The sequence below is a fragment of the Punica granatum genome, chromosome 3 (genome assembly GCF_007655135.1).
Source record: "Punica granatum isolate Tunisia-2019 chromosome 3, ASM765513v2, whole genome shotgun sequence".
Taxonomy (NCBI): Eukaryota; Viridiplantae; Streptophyta; class Magnoliopsida; order Myrtales; family Lythraceae; genus Punica; species Punica granatum.
Window position 1 is genome coordinate 33,605,911 of NC_045129.1, and position 24,615 is coordinate 33,630,525.

Genomic DNA, 24,615 nt, shown 5'->3' on the forward strand with positions numbered 1-24,615 from the left:
CCATAAAACTAAACATTCATAATATGATCTCACACAACAAAGAGTGATATGTCCTTACAATACGTCCATGAATTAAACATTGAAAAAAAAATTAGCAACACACAAACATGGTTAAGTACTATTTGTCTGAACAGTCCTCCACGAATCACCAAAATTCTTCTGATATTCATCCAGCACCTGTGCGAGACATACGGTACAATATAGAGTCCATCAAAGCCGCACTACCTGAGGAATAATAGCCACTTTCGCAATTCACACAACATCATAGATGTTAAATGTATAACAATCTAGAGGTTAAGGGGCCTAATGGAATGAAAGGCAATAAAAAATTAAAGTAAATATCTGAAAATTAATGAATATTTTATTGTGCTTCAAGTAATATTGTCAAAGTAAAAGAACAATAGTTTGTTCTATTTGAACTCAAAAGTCACAGACAAAGATGTCGAAAGAGTGAAACAAAGTCCTAAAGCAGTACCGTCATTGAAGCATGAAAAACCAACATCGGCAAGATTCCCGAATAATGAAACCAATGCTGCTTGCAAAAATGTCAGCATACAGGATATATTAACAAATATATGGAACACACCTAAGCCAATATATGACTAATTTACCACATGGTTTACTCTTTCATCTTTCTTTTTTTTATTTTTTTATTTTTATTTATTTATTTAAATATTCGGTTTTGGTTTCGGTTCTGGATACCTTGTACGCAGGAACCGGAACCGAAATCGATTTTCACCGATTCTTGATTTTAATACCCGGACTCTACCCTATTTTCAATACGAATTACCCGAACCTTACCCTAACGGATTGGTTCTGATCGGTTCCAGATATACTTACTACCTGTGCACACCCCTAGTTGGAATGCCAACATGGGGTAGAGGCTTGGCTTTTTGACGTGGTGATGACGTGGCTTCTGGGGGCTCCTTTTGGCACCCATTGTAGTACCAATCCAATCATTGTACATGCTCTAACATTCGCTTTTTAAAAATAACCTCCTTAAAATATTATTGATTAATAACATCCACTAAAATGGGGTTACAATTGTAAATATATTTCATTAACTGGCATATTTTTCCTCCACCACCTTCCACACTCTCCTCTCCCTATATTCTCCCTTCCTCACCGTGCATATTATTTATTTCTTTTTTATATCAAATTTATTTATCAATTAAATTTTAAACAAATCTATTAATTACTTAATTTGCAAATTATTAGCATTGGTTGATAATCAATATTACGTGAACATAATATTATCTTTTACTTAAATTTATTATATTATTAATTTAGATTTCTTTATCAGTAATTCAAAGTCATAAAGTTTTGCATGTACAGCAAATATGAGTCTAATATTATAAAGGGAAAAGTACAAAAACCCCATTGTGGTTTGAGCTCGAAACAAATTACACAATGTGTTTTTGTTATGGACAATTAGCCTCTTTGTCGCGTACTCTGTTAGACATAGGGATTACGGTATTAATTTGTTTTTCATTTTCAGTTCTCAATCTTTAGCCTTTTAATCATTTTGGTTCTAAATCTTTTTCTTTTATCATTTCTATTCTAAACTTTTAATTTTGTTTCATTTTAATCCTATCAAGAGGCCACCAATCAGCAACCTCGACCCTTCCATCGAGGTCTCCAGCAACCACAGAGGACGCCGGCGACCTCGGTGGAGGGGTCGAGGTCGTCGATTGGCGACCCTAACCCCAAATCGACTGGGGATCGACAACTTAGAGTCCCCGTTCGATTCGAAGTTGGGGCCTCCAATCGGCGACCTCGACCACTCCACCGAGATTGCCGGTGTCCTCTTGGGTACTGGCGACCTCGGTGGAGGGATCGGAGTCGCCGATTGGCTACCTCAACCCCAAATCAACTGGGAACTCTGAGTTGGGGCCGCCAATCAATGACCCTGACCCCTCCACCGAGGTTGCCGGCATCCTCCGTGGGTACCGACGACCTCGGTGGAGGGGTTAGAGTCGTTGATTGGCGGCCCCGACCCCTCATTCCCTTTCGATTTTCTTTGTAGGACTAAAATGAAATAAAATGAAAAGTTGAGGGTATGAATGATAAAAGAAAAAAAGATTTAGAACCAAAATGATCAAAAGATTAAAGATTGAGGATTGAAAATGAAAAAAATAACACCGTAACCTCTATGTCTAACGAAATACACCACATGGGGGCTAGTTGTACATAACAAGAACACATAGTGTAATTTGTCCCAATTCCAAATCATAAGGGGTTTTTGTACTTTTTCCCTATTATAAATGATTGAAGGAAAGGTAGTTGGGATAACTTTTCTTCTCTCATATATGTATGCGACAATTTTGTGCAATTTAATTTTTTTGAGACCACGAGGTGTTATTGGCTTTATTCTAAGACTGTCACCTAATGTCAGCTCGACCATTCAGTGTGTATATATATATATATATACACATATGAGAACTTTTTTTTTTCTTTTCAGGTGTGAACCTGCATCTAGAAGTTTAATTGGGCTTCGACTAATCCAGTTGATCGGGGTCGGCTCACTAAAGAGTAAAGCTCTTATAGCATTGATTTTTTACATTTACAAGGACTTGAACCCGAGACCTTACTTAAACGAAAGAAGCGCCGAACTGTTTGAATCAATTTAGGTTGGTTATTATTATTACTTTGATTTAAAGGAAAAGAAAAAGATATTAAAAAAAAAGATATTGAGACATTTTCAAATGTCTTAGTTTTCTTTCAGTGTGCTGGAAAATTTGCATAAACTCTTGGGAAGCCCTTTGTTTTCTCCCCCATCTTTTTGGGCATTACGGGCGTTTGTTTCTATGCAAATTTCAAAATTTACATTGTAAAGTCCGAACTTTATACAATATTTTACGGCGTTTGTTTATGGAGGTTATAAAAGTTAATCATTATAATTATTTGTTCGAGTTAGAACTTTACAGTTGTCGTCGGTAAAAATTTTGCATTCAAAGTGGGTAAAATTATTAGATGACAAAGATATTATACTCGTAGGACTCACAATCATCTCTATAAAAATAATTAATGTATTATATTATTACTCACATTCTCCATAATCTAATATAATTTACCGAACACAATAATTTCACATTTCAACTTTTAAACCAAAAACAAATTCCATAATTAAACTTTCATTTCAATCACGTTCCACGTACTCGAACCAAATGTCCCACATGCCCAAAGCAAATTGTAAAGTGATGATGACGCAACTTTTCTATCATCGTTATGTGACTCACGAGGAATTAGTGAAAACTAAATTTTCTCTCTGGAAAAATCTTCGAAAATGATTGTCTTTCTATACGAATCAATTCTACAAACAATTTACTTATATATATAAAAAAAAAACTCTAAATATAGTGTCAAATTTGGCAAGGTATAATTGAGGTTAGCTATGACTAAGCCCCACAGGATGAATCAGGTACAAGTCTTGGTATCATTGAACTCCGATTGTCCTGAGATGACGGCTCGGGACGGACCAACAATATGCTCCAATGGCGATATCTAACGTACTTGATTTTCTACTAATAAATCGCTATTGGCTTTATTTCTTGTAAACTCTTTGCTTTTTTATCCGTCTGGTTTCTTTTAACGTTCATGAATCTCTGTTATAAACCAAAACAAATATAAATATGACTAAATTAAAACATCTTACATCAAGAGCATGTTACGATTTTCAATTCCACGATGATAAGTCAAATAATCTAAGTCGTCCAAGAGTTTATATCCACATAAAAGCAAACTGTGGAGTATTATAACGGGATGACAAGCAAATCTTATTTTCCTCTTCTTTATTTATCTTATCCATCCACCAAATATAACTCCTGGAAAATTGAATTCAAACATTAGGAATTTAAAAACCAGACTGAAAAATAAGCTTACCACGTGGAGCGAATTGACCTCTGATCAGAAATTGATGCGTATAAAACAGAAAAGTCACCGGTCATTTTAAAAATTATTGTTCCTACCCAGTAAAAACAAAATATCGTTCCTAGTTAAATTTGAAAAAAAATCTTAAATAGTTGTACATCAAAATTAGAAATAACTAATTAGATTAATTAAGAATATTTATGACATTACTCGGGTTATTAATACTTGTTTTGCGACATTCATTGAAAAATTTCTCCTTAGACTTGTATGCTATTATTGGACATTTTCTTATTTAGGTCCTACTATAAAAAAGTTGATCAATAGCTTATAGAGAGGACTTCTTTAGCACTACAAATTGAAAGTTTCAAAGGTTTATGCAGGTTTTCACGGGGGAGGATTTTGGAAGTATTCTAATCCCTTGTTTGGTTACACTCTTTAAAAAAAAAATCAGAGGATTTTGAAGGTGTTTTGAACCCTCTGAGCGCTAATTTCTTAAACCTCCAAGAGTTCATTATAAATTAACCCTTCAAAACTCTCTAAATTCTTTACAAATATGTTGTTCAAATAAGGGTTGTAGGTTATTAATGTTGAATTTTATTCAATGATGTGGTCCTACATACATATTAATCATTATGTGTTACGTGTTATCCTATTTGTAGGTCCGATTAAGTGATCTACTAAAGTTTAAAATAATGAGCCTTAATAATATCTTGGTGAAGTACGAGAATTAATGTTCAAATACCAAAATATAATTTCTAGCTCTATGATGGGCTGAATTAGAAATTACATAAAGACACTTAGTTGCAATCGAGAGGTTATGGTTCTCGAGTCGTATGTTAAAGTATGATCTTCTGAGTCCCCATTACTCAGTAGTTCTAAAAAATCCTTGCGTATAGACTTGGAAGACCACATACCCGATTTACGACTTCGATGATGGATTCAGGTGCGCTTTCGGTTAATTCTTATCTTGACGATTTAGCATGTGTGATCTTAGGGTTTCAAGATCTAGTTTTCTAATAATTAAAAGTATCCTAAATCCTTCACATGAACTGTGAAAATTAGTGGTAAAATCTGGGCACTTCTCATTATTAAAAAAAAATAAAAACAGAGAGAAACTCGGAAAGCCTCCATACCCTTCAATAAAGTCAATCCAAACAATCCTTTCAAAAATCTCTATGGATACCAAAGGGGGCCGGGGAGGGGTGCGAAAGGCGAGGGGGTTGGTGGGAGGGTAAGAGGGAAATCAAATCCCTTCTTTGCCTTCAGTTGGGGGGGGGGGGGGGGGGGGGGGGGGGGGGGGGGGGGGGGGGGTGTTGGGTGAGGTTATGGTTGTATATTTTTGCAATCCCCTCCCTATCCCTCCTAATCCCTCAATCCAAAGCTACCCTAATTCTTTCCCCACTTAAACCCAAAGCCACGTTAGATCGACAGGCTAGGATTGAATAAAGAGGGGATGGGATGGGATTGAATATTTTAATGAAATCAAATGTCCCAGTCAAGTTTCTCTTCACAAAGAGAGAGACCACTGTAGGACAGTGTTTGTGGGGTGGTGATGGCCGGTGTTGGGCCTCCATCGCTTTTGTCCGTTCTTCTCCATGATTTAGCTTACGTTCAACGGCAATTTTCAATAATTTGACACAAAAGCATGCGCAGTTCTGTTATTACATGAATAATTATATGCCAATCCTAACTTAGCCCATCCTTCCCTAGGATTACTTGCTTAATGTTAATCCAAATCTCGGCTCCGTCAACGTAGGATTGGAATTTAAAAAATCCTATCCTCTCTTATCTGGTCGACCAAATGTGGCCTAAGAACCCTCTGAACGTTTCACTTTCCAAACCCCTTCATATATGAGTTAACCAATGATAGTACTGTGAAAGGATTAATTATCAAAGAGGCTCTTCAGACAATAGAAAGAGAAGAAGTTCAATAGGCTTATGAAGCCCAAAATTATTCGAATTAGAAACTTGGTTATAAGGCCCAAAATTACCAGAAACTTGGGCTTCTGAAGCCCAATGAGATGCCTTGTCAATTGCTAATTTGCTACTACAATTTCTTTTAGAACTTCAGCCGTTCATGAGCCTGAAATAAGCTAAGCTTAAACATATTCAGCCGAAAAAACTAAGCTTAAACAACTTCAAGATTTCAACAGATAATATCGCAGCACTTTAAAAAATTACAATCTACTGGCTGTCCCGGAATTATAACGTCGGGGAAGGCCTAGTCCCATATATCTTGATCAGATCTAGTAAATAAGAAGACATCAATCAACAAGCCTTAAGGTGATCTCTAATTCTTATTGAATTTGAAAGGTATCAGTAGAGAAGGAACTATAAAATGTGTGATGTGCTGATCGTTTGCTTAGTGATCATTCATGTAACTCTGCAAAGAAACAAGAATGCACCCTGAAATCACTCGTCGTATCATCCTTTTATTCTTCCTTATACAATATAGTGTATACATCATGGAAATTCTCATTAATACATTTGCTATTTCAAATAGATTAGCACCATGGTAATTCTCCTTTTATTTTATTTTATTTCTTTTGATTACAAGGAAGCCCATGAGTGTAGTACAATGAAATATTACTTCCATGTGCTTTTTCTGAGAAAGCTCTCGAACCAAAAGGTTGAATACTTTGGATATCTTATAAGTCCGTTCAAGTAATCTACATAGTTGATGCCGAATCGAACCGTGTAACCATGGGTCCACTCGAAGTTGTCCAGCGACGACCATGCGAAGTAGCCCTTTACATTTGCCCCTTCCCTGTTGGGTACCCCAAGTTTATCACGACAATATCATCTCCCACAGGTAAGGCGAGAATGAACATTGAAAAAAAATACGCATGCAATACATAAGTGATGAGCTTTCTTTTGTCTTAATTCAAGTTCTTATTTGATTGCTCTCAGAAGATACGATAGATGGCTATAAAAATAGTCTATTCTCAAGGGATCACGTAGTTGTTGTTTGAGTGGCAGCGTAAAATTGTTGAACTCAGCGAATCCTGGCTTTAGTACAGGAACATATAAATGCAAATTGTTCGTTAAACCATTTCCATATTTCATCGTCTTGCACCAATGGAGAAAAGCAGTTGCTCACCGTTCTCGGTAATGAAAACGAGTGGATTGCCATAGTTATTCTTTATATACAACATAAGCTTCCATATGCCCTCAGGATAAACAAAGAGCGCGCTCATCGCGGTCTGTCATAGATCACAGTCAGTGTAATCGAAAAGATTAAACTATACTTCTTGAACGGATATATGAAAAGGGTTTCGATATCACGAACCAGAGGACCGATGGGGACTCCATTGCGCTCAGAGACGTACAAGAACATTTCGAATAATTAATAGAATAAGCTTAATAATCTTAAACGAAGATATCTAGTTCAATTCTCACTAGTAAGATTGGTGCAAGAATCGGATGTGTAGCTCGGGATTAAAATTTGAGGAGCATTTTGTGCGTAATCAGCACCATAATAGTTCATTCCAATAAAATCAAATGAATCCTTCATCACTTCAGACTGTTCATTCGAGAACTTTGGAAGCCTGCCCCCAACAAGAGAATGCATGCTATATGGGTAGTCGCCGTTTACTAGCGGATCTAAGTACCTGTAAACAGAAATGTCATATTTCATAAACCATTACTGGAAACTAGTCTTGGAAACTCTGAAAAAGAGTCGGGGAATGCTCACCAGCCGAGCATGAAATCAAAGGCTCGTAGTGCAGCTTTACGGTCTTTCACTGAATTCGAATAAGGCTCAAACCATTGAGACACCAGTGTGATCCCGATCGCTCCCTTTTGAGATGCCCGGATGAAAATCCAAATTATACCAGAAAATCAATATTGGTCATGTTAATTGCAAACACATCTAATCAATAAAAAGCAAACCTGATATTTTTCTTTGTACAGTTTAACAGCTGCTGCATGAGCAAGAAGTAGATGGTGCGCCACTAAGTACGGCTTCGTGCCTGAATCCCCGCCAGTGCAGTTTAGCTGTTGCCAAGCAGAACACCGGCCTGGTGGAAACGTTCCAGTGGCATAGCCATGATGACTGTAGGTCCATGGCTCATTTAACGTTATCCAGTGTTTAATCCTATCGCCGAACTCGTCGAAGCAAATGTCCACAAAATCTCGATAATCATCACTTCATGAAACAAACTAGTGATCATTACTTTTTTTCGTATGAAGTTCTTACGAGACAAAATATTTTGAGCAACAACATATGAAGTAGATAGCAATCGACTTACATGGCGCGAGCACTCAAGAAGCCACCATACTCATCTTCTAAAGTTTGGTAAGTTCCCAGTGAAATAAAGTCATGTAGGGTTGAATTCCTGTATTTCATGGAGGTAACAGAGCTTAATTGTTTGCACGAAAAACCAGATTACAAATTAATTGAGGTATAATTAGCGCCTAATTAAATTGACCATTAGCTAGAAGCTCATTGATGAGGTTATTGTACTATCCTATTCCCATAGGGTTGACACCTCCACTTAATTTTCTATCTGCGATTGTAATACAATTATAGAAGGATATTAGTTATGTCGCGCTGTCGTTAATTATTCAAGTGAAAAATTATATGTAGAAATTTATCTTCGTAAAATAAAACAAATCATAGATTAAGAAAATGAGGATAGTTGAGGTTGACATCTTACGAGGTAATATTCGTGGCCATGAGATTGAAAATCTATAAGCATCTAAACCCATGTCATTCATCATGCCCACATCTTCCTGTGTATTTACATCATTAAATTTCGATTACTTACAATAATACACTACTAAAAAAGAAATTCAATTTTTTCCATAGTGACTACATCCAAATAAGACTAGAAAAAATTTGGCTATATATGGGAGAGAGATGGTCTAAAGAGGTGAAGATTGGCACCCTATATCTGTGGTATTGGTCAACTGCAACATCTCCCTTACTCTCATCAGCTATTTTCTCTGTGCATCATTAAAAAAATAATTATTGATTAGAAGCAAAAAAGAAAAAGAAAAAAGAAATACCAAATCCGAAAGACATAGAGAAGTCTCCTATCGTGTCTGAAAGTCCTAAAATAGGACATAAATATAAATTTCAGCTCATTAGCATTTTAAATTGTTTTTTGTTTATATGTTTTATTTCTGTAGGCTGTCAGACGAAATTCCAATGATTCAACACTCGAGGGAACATCCTAGTTGGCGGCCCGGGGGCCGGGGTTGCAATGGTGGTTGAAGAAATGCAGTTCCGTGACGATATGTTTTCATATACTTTGCTATGTAATCTCATATTTCTTAACTTCCTTTCTTGCCAAATGAAACCTCATTCAGAACAAAAATTGGTGAAATATTCCCAGATGATACCTGGGTACACGTGGGTGAAATAGTCCCAAATGCTAGGTCCTCTTCCATCTTCATTAGCCGCACCCTCGGACTACAGAAGGAAACCATGAAACCAAATATGTGAGATCGAAGACATAGAGAGGAATGCTGCAACAAGACGATAGATGACTATTCAACTAATGAGGTTATACGGAATTTAAAACTATAACTTGGTATGAAGAGGAGGCCGTCCCGAACACAAAATCTGCAGGGAAACTGCTCCGATTCAGAGTCGACGTGGCGTAGGACTTTGGCAAGATTGGAAGATCATATTTGGCAACATTGGTCATGAGGAAGCCCAAGACCAAGAGAAGGAGGACAGCAAGCCGATCATCATTCACCCGCAAGTAAGTCATAAATGAGTGTGATAACTGATAGCTTTGTTTTTTCTCACAAAATTAGAAATGTGAGCATAGATCCGGAGGCTTCCATATATGTATAGTTGGCTGCTTATGAATTACAACAATATTAATAAAACGGGATTGTTCACCCAAAAAAGAAATAATAATAATATAACGGGATTGTTTTATTTCTTAATTGGATAATAACAATATTATATGAAATTTCCTTCTTCTAAGTAATAACTTTTGCATATATCAATTTTATATATAAATTCAATCACATTCATCAAAGATTTATTATATGTCGTTCCAAGAAATAATTGGTATGACTTTCTAACATGATAATAATATTATCTAGGAAATTTAATTCATTGATGACTAACTCCCTTCTTTTTTATGTTGGTCTGAAAATGGCCGTAAGTCGTTCCTAAATCATTGCAGAAACTTGCACAATTATTATAGGCAAAATGACGAAATATATTTGTACGAGAATGTGACGTGTTACATTTCTCTAATGATTTTAATCATTTTCTCAAATAATTAAATAAAGAACGAGGCCTTTCACGGGATTAGCACTATCATCATAAGATACGCTACGGGGAAGAACTTCTCTCATGTTCCCAAGTAAAGAAAATCCTGGTTCAAATAAATTTTTTTTAATAGATTCGAATCAAAATGAGGAACATAAACATTGGTTGGATTCAAACATAGCAAGTTGGGAATAATTTAAACATATTTAAGACGTACGGATCTTCACATAATCATGCGCGCATCATAAATTACAAGGTCAAAGTAGCTAGCAATTTTTGCATGAATTTGAAAAGCATTTAATTTTTTTAGAGTTGAAGTCGACAATATATTCTTTTCTCTCTTCGATGGCCTCTTGGTTATTATGGCTGTATAATCACAACAATTTATATGTATCCACATCAATAGTGAATTTCATATATAGATTTTTTTTTAAACCTCTTTAATAGTCACTCATTCGCATTGAATTTGAAAACAAGAGGTTATACTTGTGGGGCAGGGGAAGGTGAGCGCCATCTCGAGAGTCGGGAAAACTACAAAATTTTTCATATCCAGTTTGCTTCGTTTTTTTTTCCTCTTTTAAATCATTCTTTTTCTCAGTTACAAGGGAGGCACATGAACCTAATACATTGAAATATAAGTACTAAATATTTAATAAAGGGGCAGCTAGTCCCCACTGGCTATCGAATTCGAAACTTTTTGGTCATCGAGCGAGAGGTACACCCTTCTGCGCTATAATCTCTCTTGATTAAATCATTATTTTCCTTCTTATGAAATGTCGTCAGAAACAGGAGGAATTATATGGTGTAATCACCTTGTTGCGCAATCACTTTTTGAGCCATTAGATTATAATTTATCAATAAATAAATAATTTATTGATCGTTCAAGATAAAAAAGCCGATTGCATTTGGTCCACGAGTTTCCCTCATAACGGAAAAAAAGGTGATTGCATCAGTGAAATAGATAGAGAGAAAGACCGCGCAATGAAATTGCTCCTTGTATTATCTTCTAGCCATCTCATTAGTACTACAATCTTGAATAAGTAGCTAGAGAATACCCACGGTTACTTCTTTCGAGAAACCTCTTGAACCCGAAGGTTGAGTATTTTGGATATCTCGTAAGTCCATTTTAAGTAATCTACAAAGTTGATGACGAATCGAATCGTGTAACTGTTGTTCCACTCAAAGTCGTCCAGAAACGACCATGCAAAGTAGCCCTTTACATTGGCGCCTTCCCTGTTGAGAACCCCAGTGTAGATCATGACAACCTTATCTCGCATTAATTTAAGGCGATGAACTTACAATGAACCGAAGAACCGACGTGCATGCATTAGGTAAGTGATGAGATCTGTTTGTTTCAATGAAGTACTTACTTGATTGCTTTCAGAAGGTATGAGACATGGCCATAATGAAAGTCTATCCTCATGGGATCATATAATTGCTCAAGCAGCAGCATAGAATTGTTCTCAGCGAATCCTGTAGTTGATATATAAAATAGGGAAAAGTACAAAAACTCCAATTGTGCTTTGAGCTTGAGACAAATTGAACCCTGTGATTTTTTTGGGGACAAATAACACCTTGTGATTCACTTCGTGAGACATAATGGATCTCACCATTAATTTTTTCGTCATTTTTGGTTCTCAAACTTTCCTTTTTGCCATTGTTATCCTCAAACTTTTTTTCAATTTGATCCTAAAATTCGGAAACAAAAGAGGAGAAAGGGGCCGAGGCCGTCAGTCGGCGACGCCGACCCCACCACTGAGGTCGCATGCACCCATAGAGGATGCCGACGACCATGGAGATGTGGCCGGGGCTGCAGATTGGCGGCCCTGCCCCCAAATTGATCGGGATCTCGAAGTAAATCTCATTGGTGAAAATCAAAGTCAGTACTTCTTAATTTCAAATGAAAGCATGCACCATTGCACTATGTTCCCTAATTTCCCTGTATCAAAACTCAATTATCATATTAAATTTTGGCCCAATTTTAGTTTGGATGGTCAAGAGAAGATAATATTAGATGTATAGACGTTCCGGTTTCGTTAGAAGTAGAAGAAGAAGGAGAAAGAGAAGGAGAAGGAGAAATATATGTGTATGGTGGGGTTAATTATGAAGGAGAAGAAATAAATTAACGTGTAATTTTCGGTTTGCATGGGTACGTACAAATAAGAATCTTGTGTTTGCATTTTAATAAGGAGAAGTCTAGTATGAGAGAATGTATTATTGCTCGGTCATCAGGATTAATATTACGAGAAATTATAGCATGAGACACTATATAATGTCCTAGGGCGGGACATATACTTTTTACATCCTTAAGGTATTAAAACTTATATTTTGACCTGCAGTTTTTTGTAATCTCGTTACAATATTATCGTGTCATATTCTAAAACAATCAAATATGATGGATTGATGATGTGTCGCATTTAGAAGCCGGCATGTGTCACAATTACTATCCGAACCTTACCGCTCCTACCTATACCTTTAGGAAACTCGACCCGATATTTTAGATCCGAATGGTTTTTCAAGATAACCGGTATAATAGAAGGTGGTTCATAATTAAATCGGCTTGGATTTATCGATCCGATACGTAGACTCGATTTAGTTATTCATCTGAACACCATCATCGGCCATGGCTTCCATCATCGCCGGAGAATAGAGAGACGAACTTAGGTTTTCATTGGAGAATTACAACCGAATGAAACAATACAAAATCTAATGAATCAAACGAATGAATTTAGTCATTTTATGATTATTTCATGAACTGTTTACGTTCGGCCATGCTCATATGTGTTAACGACGACCATTGGCTATCGCCTTGTCGTGCAGTTGGATGAAGATCGGAATTCGACGAACACGGCGTTGCGGGACGCAATTTCATTAAACGACAACAAGATTGTGGAATGGAAATGAAATTGTTGCAATAAATGTTCACATATTTTACAAATGATGAACACCGTCGTCGATGGCTACTTTTGATGAACAAACGACTGAATTTTTTCTTTTCCTAGTTGTCCGAAAAAAAAATGGTGAAAAAATCATTTCTTAATTTAACTTCCTTGAATGCTAGCTTTTTATGGGGATCACTATCCCCAAAATTATGTAATTAAAAAAGTAAAATAAATTTAGGAGAAAAAGGTAAAAAAAATTGAAAAACACGATTCATGTAAGTAAGGTTGTCAAAATCGCGATTCTACCTAGAATCGGTCGAGGGTCAGGGAATTGTGAATCGTAGAATCGAATCGTGAATCGTAAGATTCTACCTATAATTAAAAAAACAACATATATATATATATATATACACACCATATCCCATTTCAGAAATAGTAGAAGTAAATATCAAATGATAAATCTTGTTGCTTTCTATTTCGTTCGTCAAAATCAGATGGTGCTTAGTCTTCACAAGAGAGCGCTCCCACTATAACAATCTCAAATGATTTTTTTTTTTCGGTGATAAACCTCAAATGAAAATTGATATAGTACCGTGGTCAAGGATCTTATAGGCGAAGTTGCTTTTTCTCTCTAACTTCTTCTTGGTCTATTCCTTCTTGGAATCATCTTTGCACCTAAAAAAGTCGAAAAAATTTCAGCTTAAATCATCTCAAACCATACGACAATCAGGAATTGGCCGGAACTCAATTCAAAGCAGTTCCAGAAACTTTCCAAGTCCCTATCACTTACAGTCAGGAGACAAGTTTCAAACTTTTCATTAAATAAGAGAACCGATGAGTAATACTGTTGCACAATGAGAGAGATGAGGGGGGAGAGAGAGGGGGCATATGAGTTTGGGTTGAAACTAGAATCGTAGAATCGGTCTGATTCTACGATTCTGCGATTCGAATTGCGATTCAGTCATGATTCTACATTCCCGATTCATGCCATGTAATCGAAATAGGTAACCACCCCTTGAATCGTAGAATCGTAAGATTCTACGATTTGAATTGCGATTCTAACAACCATGCATGTAAGTCAACATTTTAGAATTACTCGCTGCTGTCCATTTATCTAGAATTGCTCAAGCAAATTAAAGAATTGGTCAAGGCCAATATGAAGCCGTTAATTTTTCATCTAGGTCCTGCGAATTGCCCAAGCGAATAACATAATTAGCCAGAGCCAATATATAAAGGCTGAACTTAGCTGTTTTTTTATCAGGGTCCTCATAATGGCATAAGCAGATTAAAGAATTAACCAAGGTCAATATTACTGAAATGAATGGACCATATTTTCTTCTTTTGAAATTTTCCTATTTGAAATGAATGGGCCCTATTTCTGGTGACTTCGTTAAACGGTTTTGGTCCAGAAAGGAGGAAGAAAACCACCTATAATCATCGTGTTATAGAGAGAAAGCTAGGAGGTTATTAATGGTGACTTTTAATTCAGCCACTTTTGGTACAAAAAAATCTATATGGCTAGATTCCTCTTTCTATAAGGAAGTTATAGGACTTTACGGTTGTGATTTCGTTAAACGGTGTATGATATTGTCGTTTGAAATTTCCCTTACCATTGAATTGACCGTGCTTGTTCAATAGACAGAGGCAAAGGCATCATAGTATCAATAATGGTTTTAATAATCAAAATGTCTCCATCACTAGTTAAAAAAATAAATAAAACCACCTTATGCGTCCAACATAAAACCCATAAAAGCACCACAATAAGTATCGAATGGTACTGAACAAATAAAACAGAATCACTAACTATTGTATCTAATCAATCATATGCAACCGACTGATAATTGTTAGTCCTTCGCCACATCTTCTTCATCGGAAAATAGGACCATCTCATCAAATAGTCTTGAATTAGGATCAGTGTACCATAAGACATCTCGGAAATCGTTGTACGGACTTTTCAACAGTGATGCCAGCAAGCGAAGACGTTCAACGCCCATTTCTGGGTTCTGCGAAATAACATGTATAAACAGAGTGAAAAATAACATGAATTTGACAGTAAATATTTATAAATATCGCAGTTGCTTACCTTGTAATATGTGCATCGCCAGAGGTTTTCGTCTAATGCTTCCATGTACTTAATAATATACATCCCCCAATCAACCCTAACACAAAAGAGAAATGGTTACCGTAGGCATAAATTGTGCTTGTCTTCTTTAGTGAAATGTCGGCCAGATACTAATGTTCAACATACCCGTTACTTTGAGGAATGGTTTCAGGAAATTCGAACTTGTAATTTCTTTCGCCACCTAACGGCACGGACAACTTTGGATGACCATCACAGTACATGGGTGCCTTTGATAACTAAAGGGAAGGGACATCATGATGAAAATCGACTGATAATCGATAACGCATAAATTGATCCCACAATTGAAATAAAATGTATCGGTCCTGTCATGATAAGTTGTAACGCATTGTGATGACCAATAGATGCCTCAAGCGAGTCCAGTATGTAGCAAACTCACTTCTCGATATCAACCACAACCAAGAACCAATGGTTGATGGAATGCTCTTGTACAGGAAGTATACCTTTAAAAAAAAATTTATAAAGGATGAGTAAATAAAGAACAAACAACAAAAAACGAAAAAGATATGGGTAATTAATTCTTAAACCTTCCTAACGTGTTGGGTGTTTTTGAGGGCGCAACAAGCATTAGTGCATTTGTCATGAAAACGCCACGTAGACTCCTTCACGACAATACCATCAACCACCTTTGCTTGTTCTAACTGAGATTGGAAGAACGTTGGCAAAATCAGTTTGTCCTCAAAATTGTCCTTGCATTCCATGTTCTTAAATTGGATGTAAAGATTTAATATCTACGAAATAAAACATAAGGCATTCAGCATGATCCAATAAATAAATAAGAAAACAAGAAAAAAAAAACCAGATGATGAGAAGTGAACTTGCGTACCGATTCATCCAACTCGCCACCCGGCAAAATAGATTCAAACTGAATGCTGTAAGCACAGATCTCCGAACCATATTGCCACAGATTTTAACGGGATAGCGTTGTATGAACAAGTTCTTGCAGGTCAATGCATCTTTCCTCTCCATATACTTATAGTATTTATAGAGATCTCGCCTCGGAGTTATTATCAAGTCAAAATAAACATCCTAATGGGAATGAAAAATATATCAACAATTAAATACTTGTATTAACTGATATTATAACACGAGGGTTAAGCGATCACCTTTTCACGATTTCCATCGTCTACCACCTCAACCGAAGTGTTTGCCTGAAAATATCAGCGAGAATCATAAATCAAAACTAACATAAATACAATACTAAAAGAAAATTGTAATGCTGACCGGAAAAAATCTAACAAATTATGCGAACTAGATGACTTACCCCGGAATTTGGTGTATTGGGCGAGGCCGATTCAAATCCATCCTCCTATCAGAAGGAGAGGAACTCACTGACCTTCTCGATTTTCCAGCCATCGCAGGGAAAGATGATACCAAAGGACGTGACGAATTGAACACCAAGATGATAATAAAGGGCGTGACGAATTGAACGCCAAGATGAACGAGAACACCACCTCTGATCAGTCCCCCGAAAAAGATCTCCTCTGAGCAATTCAGAGATATATATTAGTGTGAGTTATTTCCTTAAAATATCCCTTGATTTTAGGGAATAAAATCGTGAAAGGATCTAATATATAGTAGACTGTATTTTGTGAATATTTCCCTTGATTTTAGGGAATATAACATGGAGGTTACATTGTGGGAAAGTGGACATAAAAAAAGCTGAGGGCCGTATCATGTTATTGATATATAATATTGGTTTTAGCCAATCGGTTGAACTAGCATGGCGAATAATACCGTGATAATGATAAATTCGATTGTTCTACAAGTCACCCATAGTTCGCCTGAATGTAATGTGCATATTAACATAAGCGGGAATGTATTTTAGGGAATGTATTTCGTGAAGATATCCCTTGATTTTAGGAAATATTATCGGGAAGTTACATTGTGGGAAAGTGGACATAAAAAAAGCTGAGGTTCGTATCAATATTGGCTTGAGCCAATCATGTAAACCAACAAGGCAAATAATAATGTGATAATGATAAATTCGATTATTCTACAAGTCACCCATAGTTTGCTCGAACGTAATGTGCATATTAACTCACCAAAAAATAGTTACAAAATACCCCTTGATATTTGGAAATAAAATAAGAAAATCATCGTTGCCAAAAGAAAAATTGATCGGAGGCTAGGGAAAAAAAAGTTGTAATGATCAACATGGCCGGCCACTAGCGAACTCTCCGAGTATACTATGAAAAGCTTCGGGCCATGGTGCGGTTTGACAAAGTGAATCAAAACATGTCAATAGGAATTGGCCATCATAGTCCAAACCAGTTTGTCGTCGTACCGGCGGGATGTCCGACAGGGGCTATTTTGATATCAAATGCATTGTGAAATTGAAGATAGAGTTGAAGTTTCAATTCCGATGAACAAAATTTTCATCTAAATACAAAAAGATGAGAAAACAGTTGTTCGTGGTAGCAATATGGTCATCGAAAAGGCAGAAACATTTGTATCAATTGCTATATGATGATTGAACATGGTGATTGGAATTAAAAACGATAGATGAACGGATGAAAGACCTGAAAAAACTATTTAGAAAACGACATAATGAACCAATGAAAAACCGAACAAATCGGTCTAATAAATATTATCAAACCGAAGTTGCAAAAAATCGATCTACAGGTTCAGTTTTAATCCGACTAATTAGGGTCGGGTTGTGCCCATTACCCGATTACATGTTGGCCTAGTGTGGACACGCGTGACGATTTGATTGGACCACCTATCGGACGAAGCAGAGAGAGGTACAAACTATTGTTGGCAAAAACTGCGAATATAATAGTTGAAGGACTATAATTTAAGGAGCAAAATATGTAAATTACGAATGGTCTAGATTTTTATTGAAAAATCTAATGAATAAGATTAGTGTCTCACCATGAGACATTATTTAGTGTCCCACTCTAAAGACACTCTAATATTAAAATGTGCGTTTGATTAATTCATGGTATAAAAAAGTAATTATTATGGGAATTTGGTAATCAAAAGGGATATATATGTACCCTTTTGGTTCTCTAAGGTTGGACGAGCGTTCAATTTCGTCCTTTCCATTTTTTTGTTTAATTTCGTCCCTTACGTTATTATAATTATTTTATTTTTTCCTTTTATCAATCAAAATTTTAGAATACATTATTTGTAATTTTCAAATATCTAATACTGCTGTTCTGATACGGCTGATCTTATACATTATTTGGTCCTTTACGTTATTGTAATTTTCAATATATGATACTGCTGATCTGACAAATAATTTCGTTCCATGCATATATTTCTGCCTAGATGATAATTTGAGAATACATTATTTGTAATTTTCAGATAAATAAAAATATTTTTGAAAATTATCATAGAAAACAAAGGGAAGGCTCCCTCCTGGTGTGGGGGTGAGGAATTGTTCCGTCCGACCATCCCCCACCGACGGTCGGTTTTTTTTTTTTTTTTGGTTGGGGGGGAAGAGGGGGGCAATTTTAGGTCGCTAGCGGCCTGGGAATTCGCTGGTGACCTTGTCGGTGGGGGGTGGGCCGAGTGGCCGACGATAATTCTCCTCTGCCACCTCACTGGGAGGAGCCTCTGCTTCTAATTTTCAATTTCTTCAATTTAAAAATTATTTTTATTTTTTAAATTACAAATAATATACTATAAAATTGCCACATAAGATGCGTCGCACAAAACTATGTGTCAAATCAGTAATATTAGACAATTTGATCGATAAAAGGACCTGCAGATAGAACAATTATCATAACATGAAAGATAAAATTGAACAAGATAAAAAAACAAAGGAAAACGAAATTGAACATTCATCCAAACACCGAGGACCAAAAGTATACTTATCCCTAATGAAAATCCAGGAATATAAGAGTAAGGGTCACCTCGCACGGTGTAGTTATAGGGGAAGTTGTCCTCCATGTACATATAGTTGTCAAATAATGAGGCTTTATAAAGTCGTCGATTCTCCCACTAGAAGACGAGAAAGTCTAGTGTGCAACGATAGTACCACGTATGATTATGCCATAAGACACATAAAAAATATTATTTTTGTCAATAATAGATTTTTTCTATTTTTGTTTACATATTAAAAACCAAAATGATAATCCTTTATTGGCTTATAGCATTGCCACATTGGTACCACTATTTCATACAATACTTTCTCCTTGAAGACATATTATCCTCCAAGCTTATGCAGCTTATGCGGCTTATGCAAGCTATAGTGAAATATATAGTAATTACTGTGATAGATACATAGTGGGCATCCTTAATTTGGAGGCCTAATCTAGTTGAATGGAGGGACTTATTGACAGGGTTACCGTTTGTATTAGTTCGATGTTATCATCACTATATAAATAAATGAAAGGAACAATATATATTTACGATTTATCATTATTTTTATATGATAATTCAATGTACATGCTAATAAAAATTTCATGGTTAGCGATCAATTAAATATTTATTCTGATCGGGAAAAATAAAAACATGAAAACATTTAAACTATCACCAATCTTGGAACGGTTGTCCTGTCAAGTTTAGATGAATGAATGAATAGATAAATAAATAAATAACTAGAATTCAATAAATAACTTGTCTATTCTAAAGAAAAACAAGACCACGCATTGAAATTGCTCCTTATATCATCCTTGAATTCATCATACACTAATAAAAAAGTGCTGATTAGGAAAACTCTCATCATTATATTTACTATTTCGACCAAATAGCCAGAGAACCATGGAAATTGTCGTTACATTGGTATTATTTCCACATGCTACTTCTTTCGAGAAAGCTCTTGAACCAGAAGGTCGAGTACTTTGGATATCTTTTAAGTTCATTCTGGTAATCTACATAGTTGACACCGAATCGGATCGTATAACCATTGTACCACTCGAAGTCGTCCAGGAACGACCATGCAAAGTAGCCCTTTACATTGGCGCCTTCCCTGTTGAGAACCCCATCCAGCAGATCGTTACCACATCATCTTGCATTTAAGCCGGTGAACTAATGAACCAAAGGATAAACGTGCATGCATTAAGGAAGTGATGAGCTTTGTTTGTTTAATTGAAGTACTTACTTGATCGCTTTCAAAAGGTATGAGAGATGGCTATAATGAAATTTTATCCTCATGGGATCATATAGTTGTTGCTCAAGCGGCAGCGTTGAATTGTTGGACTCAGCCAATCCTGAAGTTAATAGAAGAACACATAAAAAAAATATATAGTTCGTCCGAACATCTCGATATGTGATCTTGTTGAGTTAATGAAGCAAAGAAGTTGCTCACCGTTTTCGGTTATGAAAATGAGTGGATTGCCATACTTATTCTTTATGTACATGATGAGTTTCCAGATTCCCTCAGGATAAACAAACAACCCACTCATTGCGGTCTGTCATAGGTCGCAATCGGTGTCATGAAAAGGCTAAAGCTAGCTATACTTCTAGAGTCGATATTGTTGGATGATAGATAGAAAAGAGTTTGATGTTACGAACCGGAGGACCAATAGGGACTCCGTAGCGCTCCGCTACAAGGAATATAAAGTAACAATCAGTGTAAGCTTAATAATTTTGGATTGAGATCTATATTCAGTCTTACTTGTAAGATAGACACAAGAATCGGTTGTGTAGCTCGGGATTAAAATTCGAGGTGCATCTTGTGCATAATTAGCTGTGTAGTAGTTCATTCCAATGAAGTCAAATGAATCCTTCACCATTATAGACTGTTCATTTGTGAACCTTGGAAGTCTCCTCCCGACAAGAGATCGCATGCTATATGGGTAGTCGCCGTTTATTAGCGGATCCATGAACCTGTAATGCATATTCTTTTTAGATTTCGTGCTAACATATTTATTCTACAATAATCTGGAAAGCTCCTGGGAATGCTCACCAGCCAAGCACAAAATCGAAGGCTCGTAGAGCAGCGTTACGGTCATTTACTGAATCTGAGTAAGGCTCAAACCATTGGGTCGTCAGCGTGATCCCGATCGATCCATTTTGAGATGCCTGCATAATAAACCAAAGTGAGCATAATTAATTGGTGCCTTTAAGTACATTTTCTATTCATGTACTTGTTAATTGTAAGCCCGACTAATTAAATAAATGCAAACCTGATAGTTTTCTTTGTACAGCTTAACAGCTGCTGCATGAGCAAGAAGTAGATGGTGCGCAACTAAGTACGGCTCCGTGCCTGAATCCCCGCCGGTGCAGTTCAGCTGTTGCCAAGCAGAACACCGGCCCGGCGCACAATCTCCAATAGCATAGCCACCATAACTGTAGGTCCATGGCTCATTTATTGTTATCCAGTGCTTCACCCGATCACCGAACTCCTCGAAGCAAACATCCACAAAATCTCGATAATCGTCACTTCATGAAGAAGCAATCATTACTTATTATTTGTGTGCATTGCTTATAAATCAAACTAATATGATAACCATTATAGGCTGGACAGAGATTGACTTACACGACGCGAGGACTCAGGAAACCGCCGTACTCATCATCTAAAGTTTGAGGAAGGTCCCAATGAAATAAAGTGACGTAGGGTTCGATTCCTGTATCTCATGTAGGTAACAGAGTTTAACTATTTGTATTAAAAATCTGGTTATTAATTAAGTTATAACAGCTAATTAATTAAATCAACCATTGGCTAGGAGCTCATCGATAAGGTGGTTGTAATATTGTATTCCTTCATGGTTGACACCTCCACTTAGTTTTCCATCTGCAATTACACAAGATCAGAAGCACGTCTCATTAATCAAAGAAAATGATATTAAAAAATATTTTAGAATAGGAATCGTAGAACTTAAAAAGAGAAATTAGCATATATAGTTGAGATCGTAATCTTACTAGGTAATATTCGAGGCCATGAGATTGACATTTTATAAGCATCAAAACCTATGTCTTTCATTATACCCACATCTTCCTGCATATTGTCATTTTATTTATTTTTAATTGGAAATAATAATACAGTAGTACATAATAAACAACATCTGATAAGACTAGAATTACCTTCCAAGCAAAAAAAAAAAAGGAATGAAATTTATAAGAGTAGAATTATAGCCATATATCTTAGATATGGTTAAAGAAGAGTAACTGGGGGTTGGCACCTTATATTTGTGGTATTGGTTAACTGCATCATCTCCATTACTTCTATCTGCTATTTTTTCTGGATATCATCAAAAGACAAAAGTTCTTGAGCTCTAATAATAATAAGAGAATGGGGGCGGAAGGATGTCAACGCCCACTTGTTATGTTTTATCTCACGGAATGTATCTTCTATTAAAAAAGTAGGTCATAATGGAAGGAAATTAAAAGTTAAATAAAAAGTCATTTGGGTTGGTTCAAGCGGTGAGGCGCCTATTCCTCTTAAATAAGGTCTCGAGTTTGAGTATTGTGAATGGAGAAAGTCTACGATAGGAGAGTTGTACCCCTTAGTGGGCCGACCCGACTCGACCGAATTAGTCGGGACCCAATTAGACTTTCGGATATCAGGATTCACACTGTAAAAGTTAAATAAAAAGGTACGCAGTAAGTCTCAGTAACGAGAATCAAATTCAAAATATTTTTATTCAAGGTGAATGTGTCATCATTGCACTACGCTGCCTTTTTTCTGGATGGAAAGAATATCTCTGTATACCAAAACTATATTGCATTCCATTTTGCTGGACATTGCCCAAAATGGGACAGGGTTTTGGCCCAATTTTATTTTGGATGGTCAAGAGAGGCCAGTATTAGACATAGATATTCTGATTTTCATTTTCTTTGTACTGGTCTATTCATCATTTCAGCAAGATCAACTTCAAATGATTCGATACTCAATCATCACGCGCTCCTACTTGTCTTTAGGTAACAGAATCAGTACCCATTCGTAAGTAGAAGAATGATTTACCTGGGTATGTATGGGTGAAATAGTCCCAAATGCTGGGGCCTCTTCCATCTTCATTCGCTGCACCCTCATACTATGAAATGGAAGTACGAAATCAGCAGTTTGTGAAATCGAACACAAATATGAATAGTGTAACAAGGCGCTATAAGATTATAACCTGGTAGGAAGAGGAGGCCACCCCAAAGATGAAACCCGGAGGGAAGCTGCTCCGCTTGAGGCTCAACGTGGAATAGGACTTTGGGAAGAATGGATGACCGTATCCAGCAACATTTTTCATATTGAGCAAGCCCAAGACCAGAAGGAGAAGAACAAGTAGACGAAGATTCATCCCCGAATTAGGAGCCATGCATATTGATGATTTGTGATAGCTCTGTTTTCTCTCAAAAGGAACGCGATTATGTATAGTGGGGCTTAATCATGAAGGAGAGCAATCAATTAGGAATAATTAACGTGTAATTATTGGTTTGAATGCGTACACATAAGAATCATGTTTTTGCACTGAAAAGAAGAGCAGGTGAGCTCTTTATAGCATGTGAAGAAATATCATTGTTAGGTGAGGATTAATATTAAAATGTGCGGTGATTAATTGGTGGAGCATAAAAGTATTTATTATTGGGACTTTTTTAATCAAAATCCAGATAGGTGGAAGCAATGGTGCTGTCATGATCAAAATAAATTTAAAAATTCCAATTAGACGCCACCCTAAGCTACTAATATATAAATATATAGTTTTTCTGTTACGAGGGAGCAAATATGTTTAATATAATAAAATAAAAATTATAATAACTAATCAAAATTGAAATCTGCTGGTTATCAAACAAGAGCGTGTATTAGTGTGCTACACCTCTTTTCTCAATACCTATTCATTTTGAAACCAAGTAGCATGAGAATCGAGAAGCATATCTTGCAAAATTGTATCGTAGAGGAATATATAATATTAAGAATAAAACATGAATGAATTAATAAAAAGATATAATAATAGAATAAACATATAACATGCTAATCAAAATGCAGCGAGATCATTCGGTTTGGTGGTTGTTTTGCTTTTGAGTTGGAGAGGATAATGAAAGTGGGAGAGAGAGGTTATTTTCCGATTCATTATCATTAATATATATAAAACATATGAATAATTAAAATATAGGTAAGAATGTTCAGACTTCAAACTCATAATTTTAAAATATCAATATTATATCATAAATACAAAGTATCACGTTCACCAAAGATTTATTCTATATGTAATTCCTATATATAATTGGTAAGGCCTTCGTGACGTAACAATACCCTTTTTTAATATTGACCCTAATCTGCTTATTAAAATTAATGTTGTTATATTCACTCAAATTAATGTTGTCACATATATAGTATCATTATTTTATGAAATTAATTACTGCATCTGGAAGCCTGAAAAGATAAATGAATTATGGACAAGATATAGTTCCTTTTTGTTTTGTTTCAAATCCTTTGGATAATATTGTTGGATTTAATTCGGAGTGCACAATTTTGCAAGGTCCTGACATCTCATCCATATATCATATTCGATAACTGGAATAATTATCAATAAATACGTGAAGATATCCGGAATAATGTTGAGTGATATTTATTATAAATGGAACTCAACAGCTCATGACAAAAAAGA

General features: G+C 36.0%; 1 protein-coding gene and 1 pseudogene across 3 annotated transcripts; both read right to left on the reverse strand.

The window, feature by feature from the left end:
• Nucleotides 1–7,252: 7,252 nt before the first annotated feature.
• On the reverse strand, nt 7,253–9,664 carry LOC116199061 (annotated as a pseudogene).
• Nucleotides 9,665–19,680: 10,016 nt separating this feature from the next.
• Nucleotides 19,681–23,464, reverse strand: LOC116198756 (beta-glucosidase 12-like). 3 transcript variants are annotated; one of them, XM_031528984.1, is made up of 13 exons: nt 23,137–23,464; nt 22,983–23,052; nt 22,201–22,259; nt 21,941–22,016; nt 21,735–21,812; nt 21,558–21,645; nt 21,205–21,460; nt 20,985–21,100; nt 20,694–20,905; nt 20,591–20,622; nt 20,385–20,487; nt 20,178–20,286; nt 19,681–20,045 (listed from the first exon to the last, which is right to left on the reverse strand). In XM_031528984.1, the coding sequence occupies exons 1-13, from the start codon at nt 23,323–23,325 to the stop codon at nt 19,862–19,864; spliced, it is 1,572 nt and encodes a 523-aa protein (XP_031384844.1). In that variant the 5' UTR covers nt 23,326–23,464; the 3' UTR covers nt 19,681–19,861. The 3 variants fall into 3 exon arrangements, with proteins under 3 accessions (XP_031384844.1, XP_031384846.1, XP_031384845.1); XM_031528986.1 differs by lacking the exon at nt 22,201–22,259 and having other exon boundaries at nt 23,137–23,430; XM_031528985.1 differs by lacking the exons at nt 21,941–22,016; nt 22,201–22,259.
• Between the last annotated feature and the right edge of the window lie 1,151 nt (nt 23,465–24,615).

What these genes read in the sequence shown, in the direction of transcription:
- LOC116198756 (XM_031528984.1), bottom strand. Translation starts at nt 23,325, where the DNA reads ATGGCTCCTAATTCGGGGATGAATCTTCGTCTACTTGTTCTTCTCCTT. An exon ending in CGATGAGCTCCTAGCCAATG is followed by an intron (nt 21,646 to 21,734) that starts GTTGATTTAATT and finishes CATGAGATACAG; the next exon opens with GAATCGAACCCTACGTCACT. An exon ending in TTCTTGTGTCTATCTTACAA is followed by an intron (nt 20,623 to 20,693) that starts GTAAGACTGAAT and finishes TATTCCTTGTAG; the next exon opens with CGGAGCGCTACGGAGTCCCT.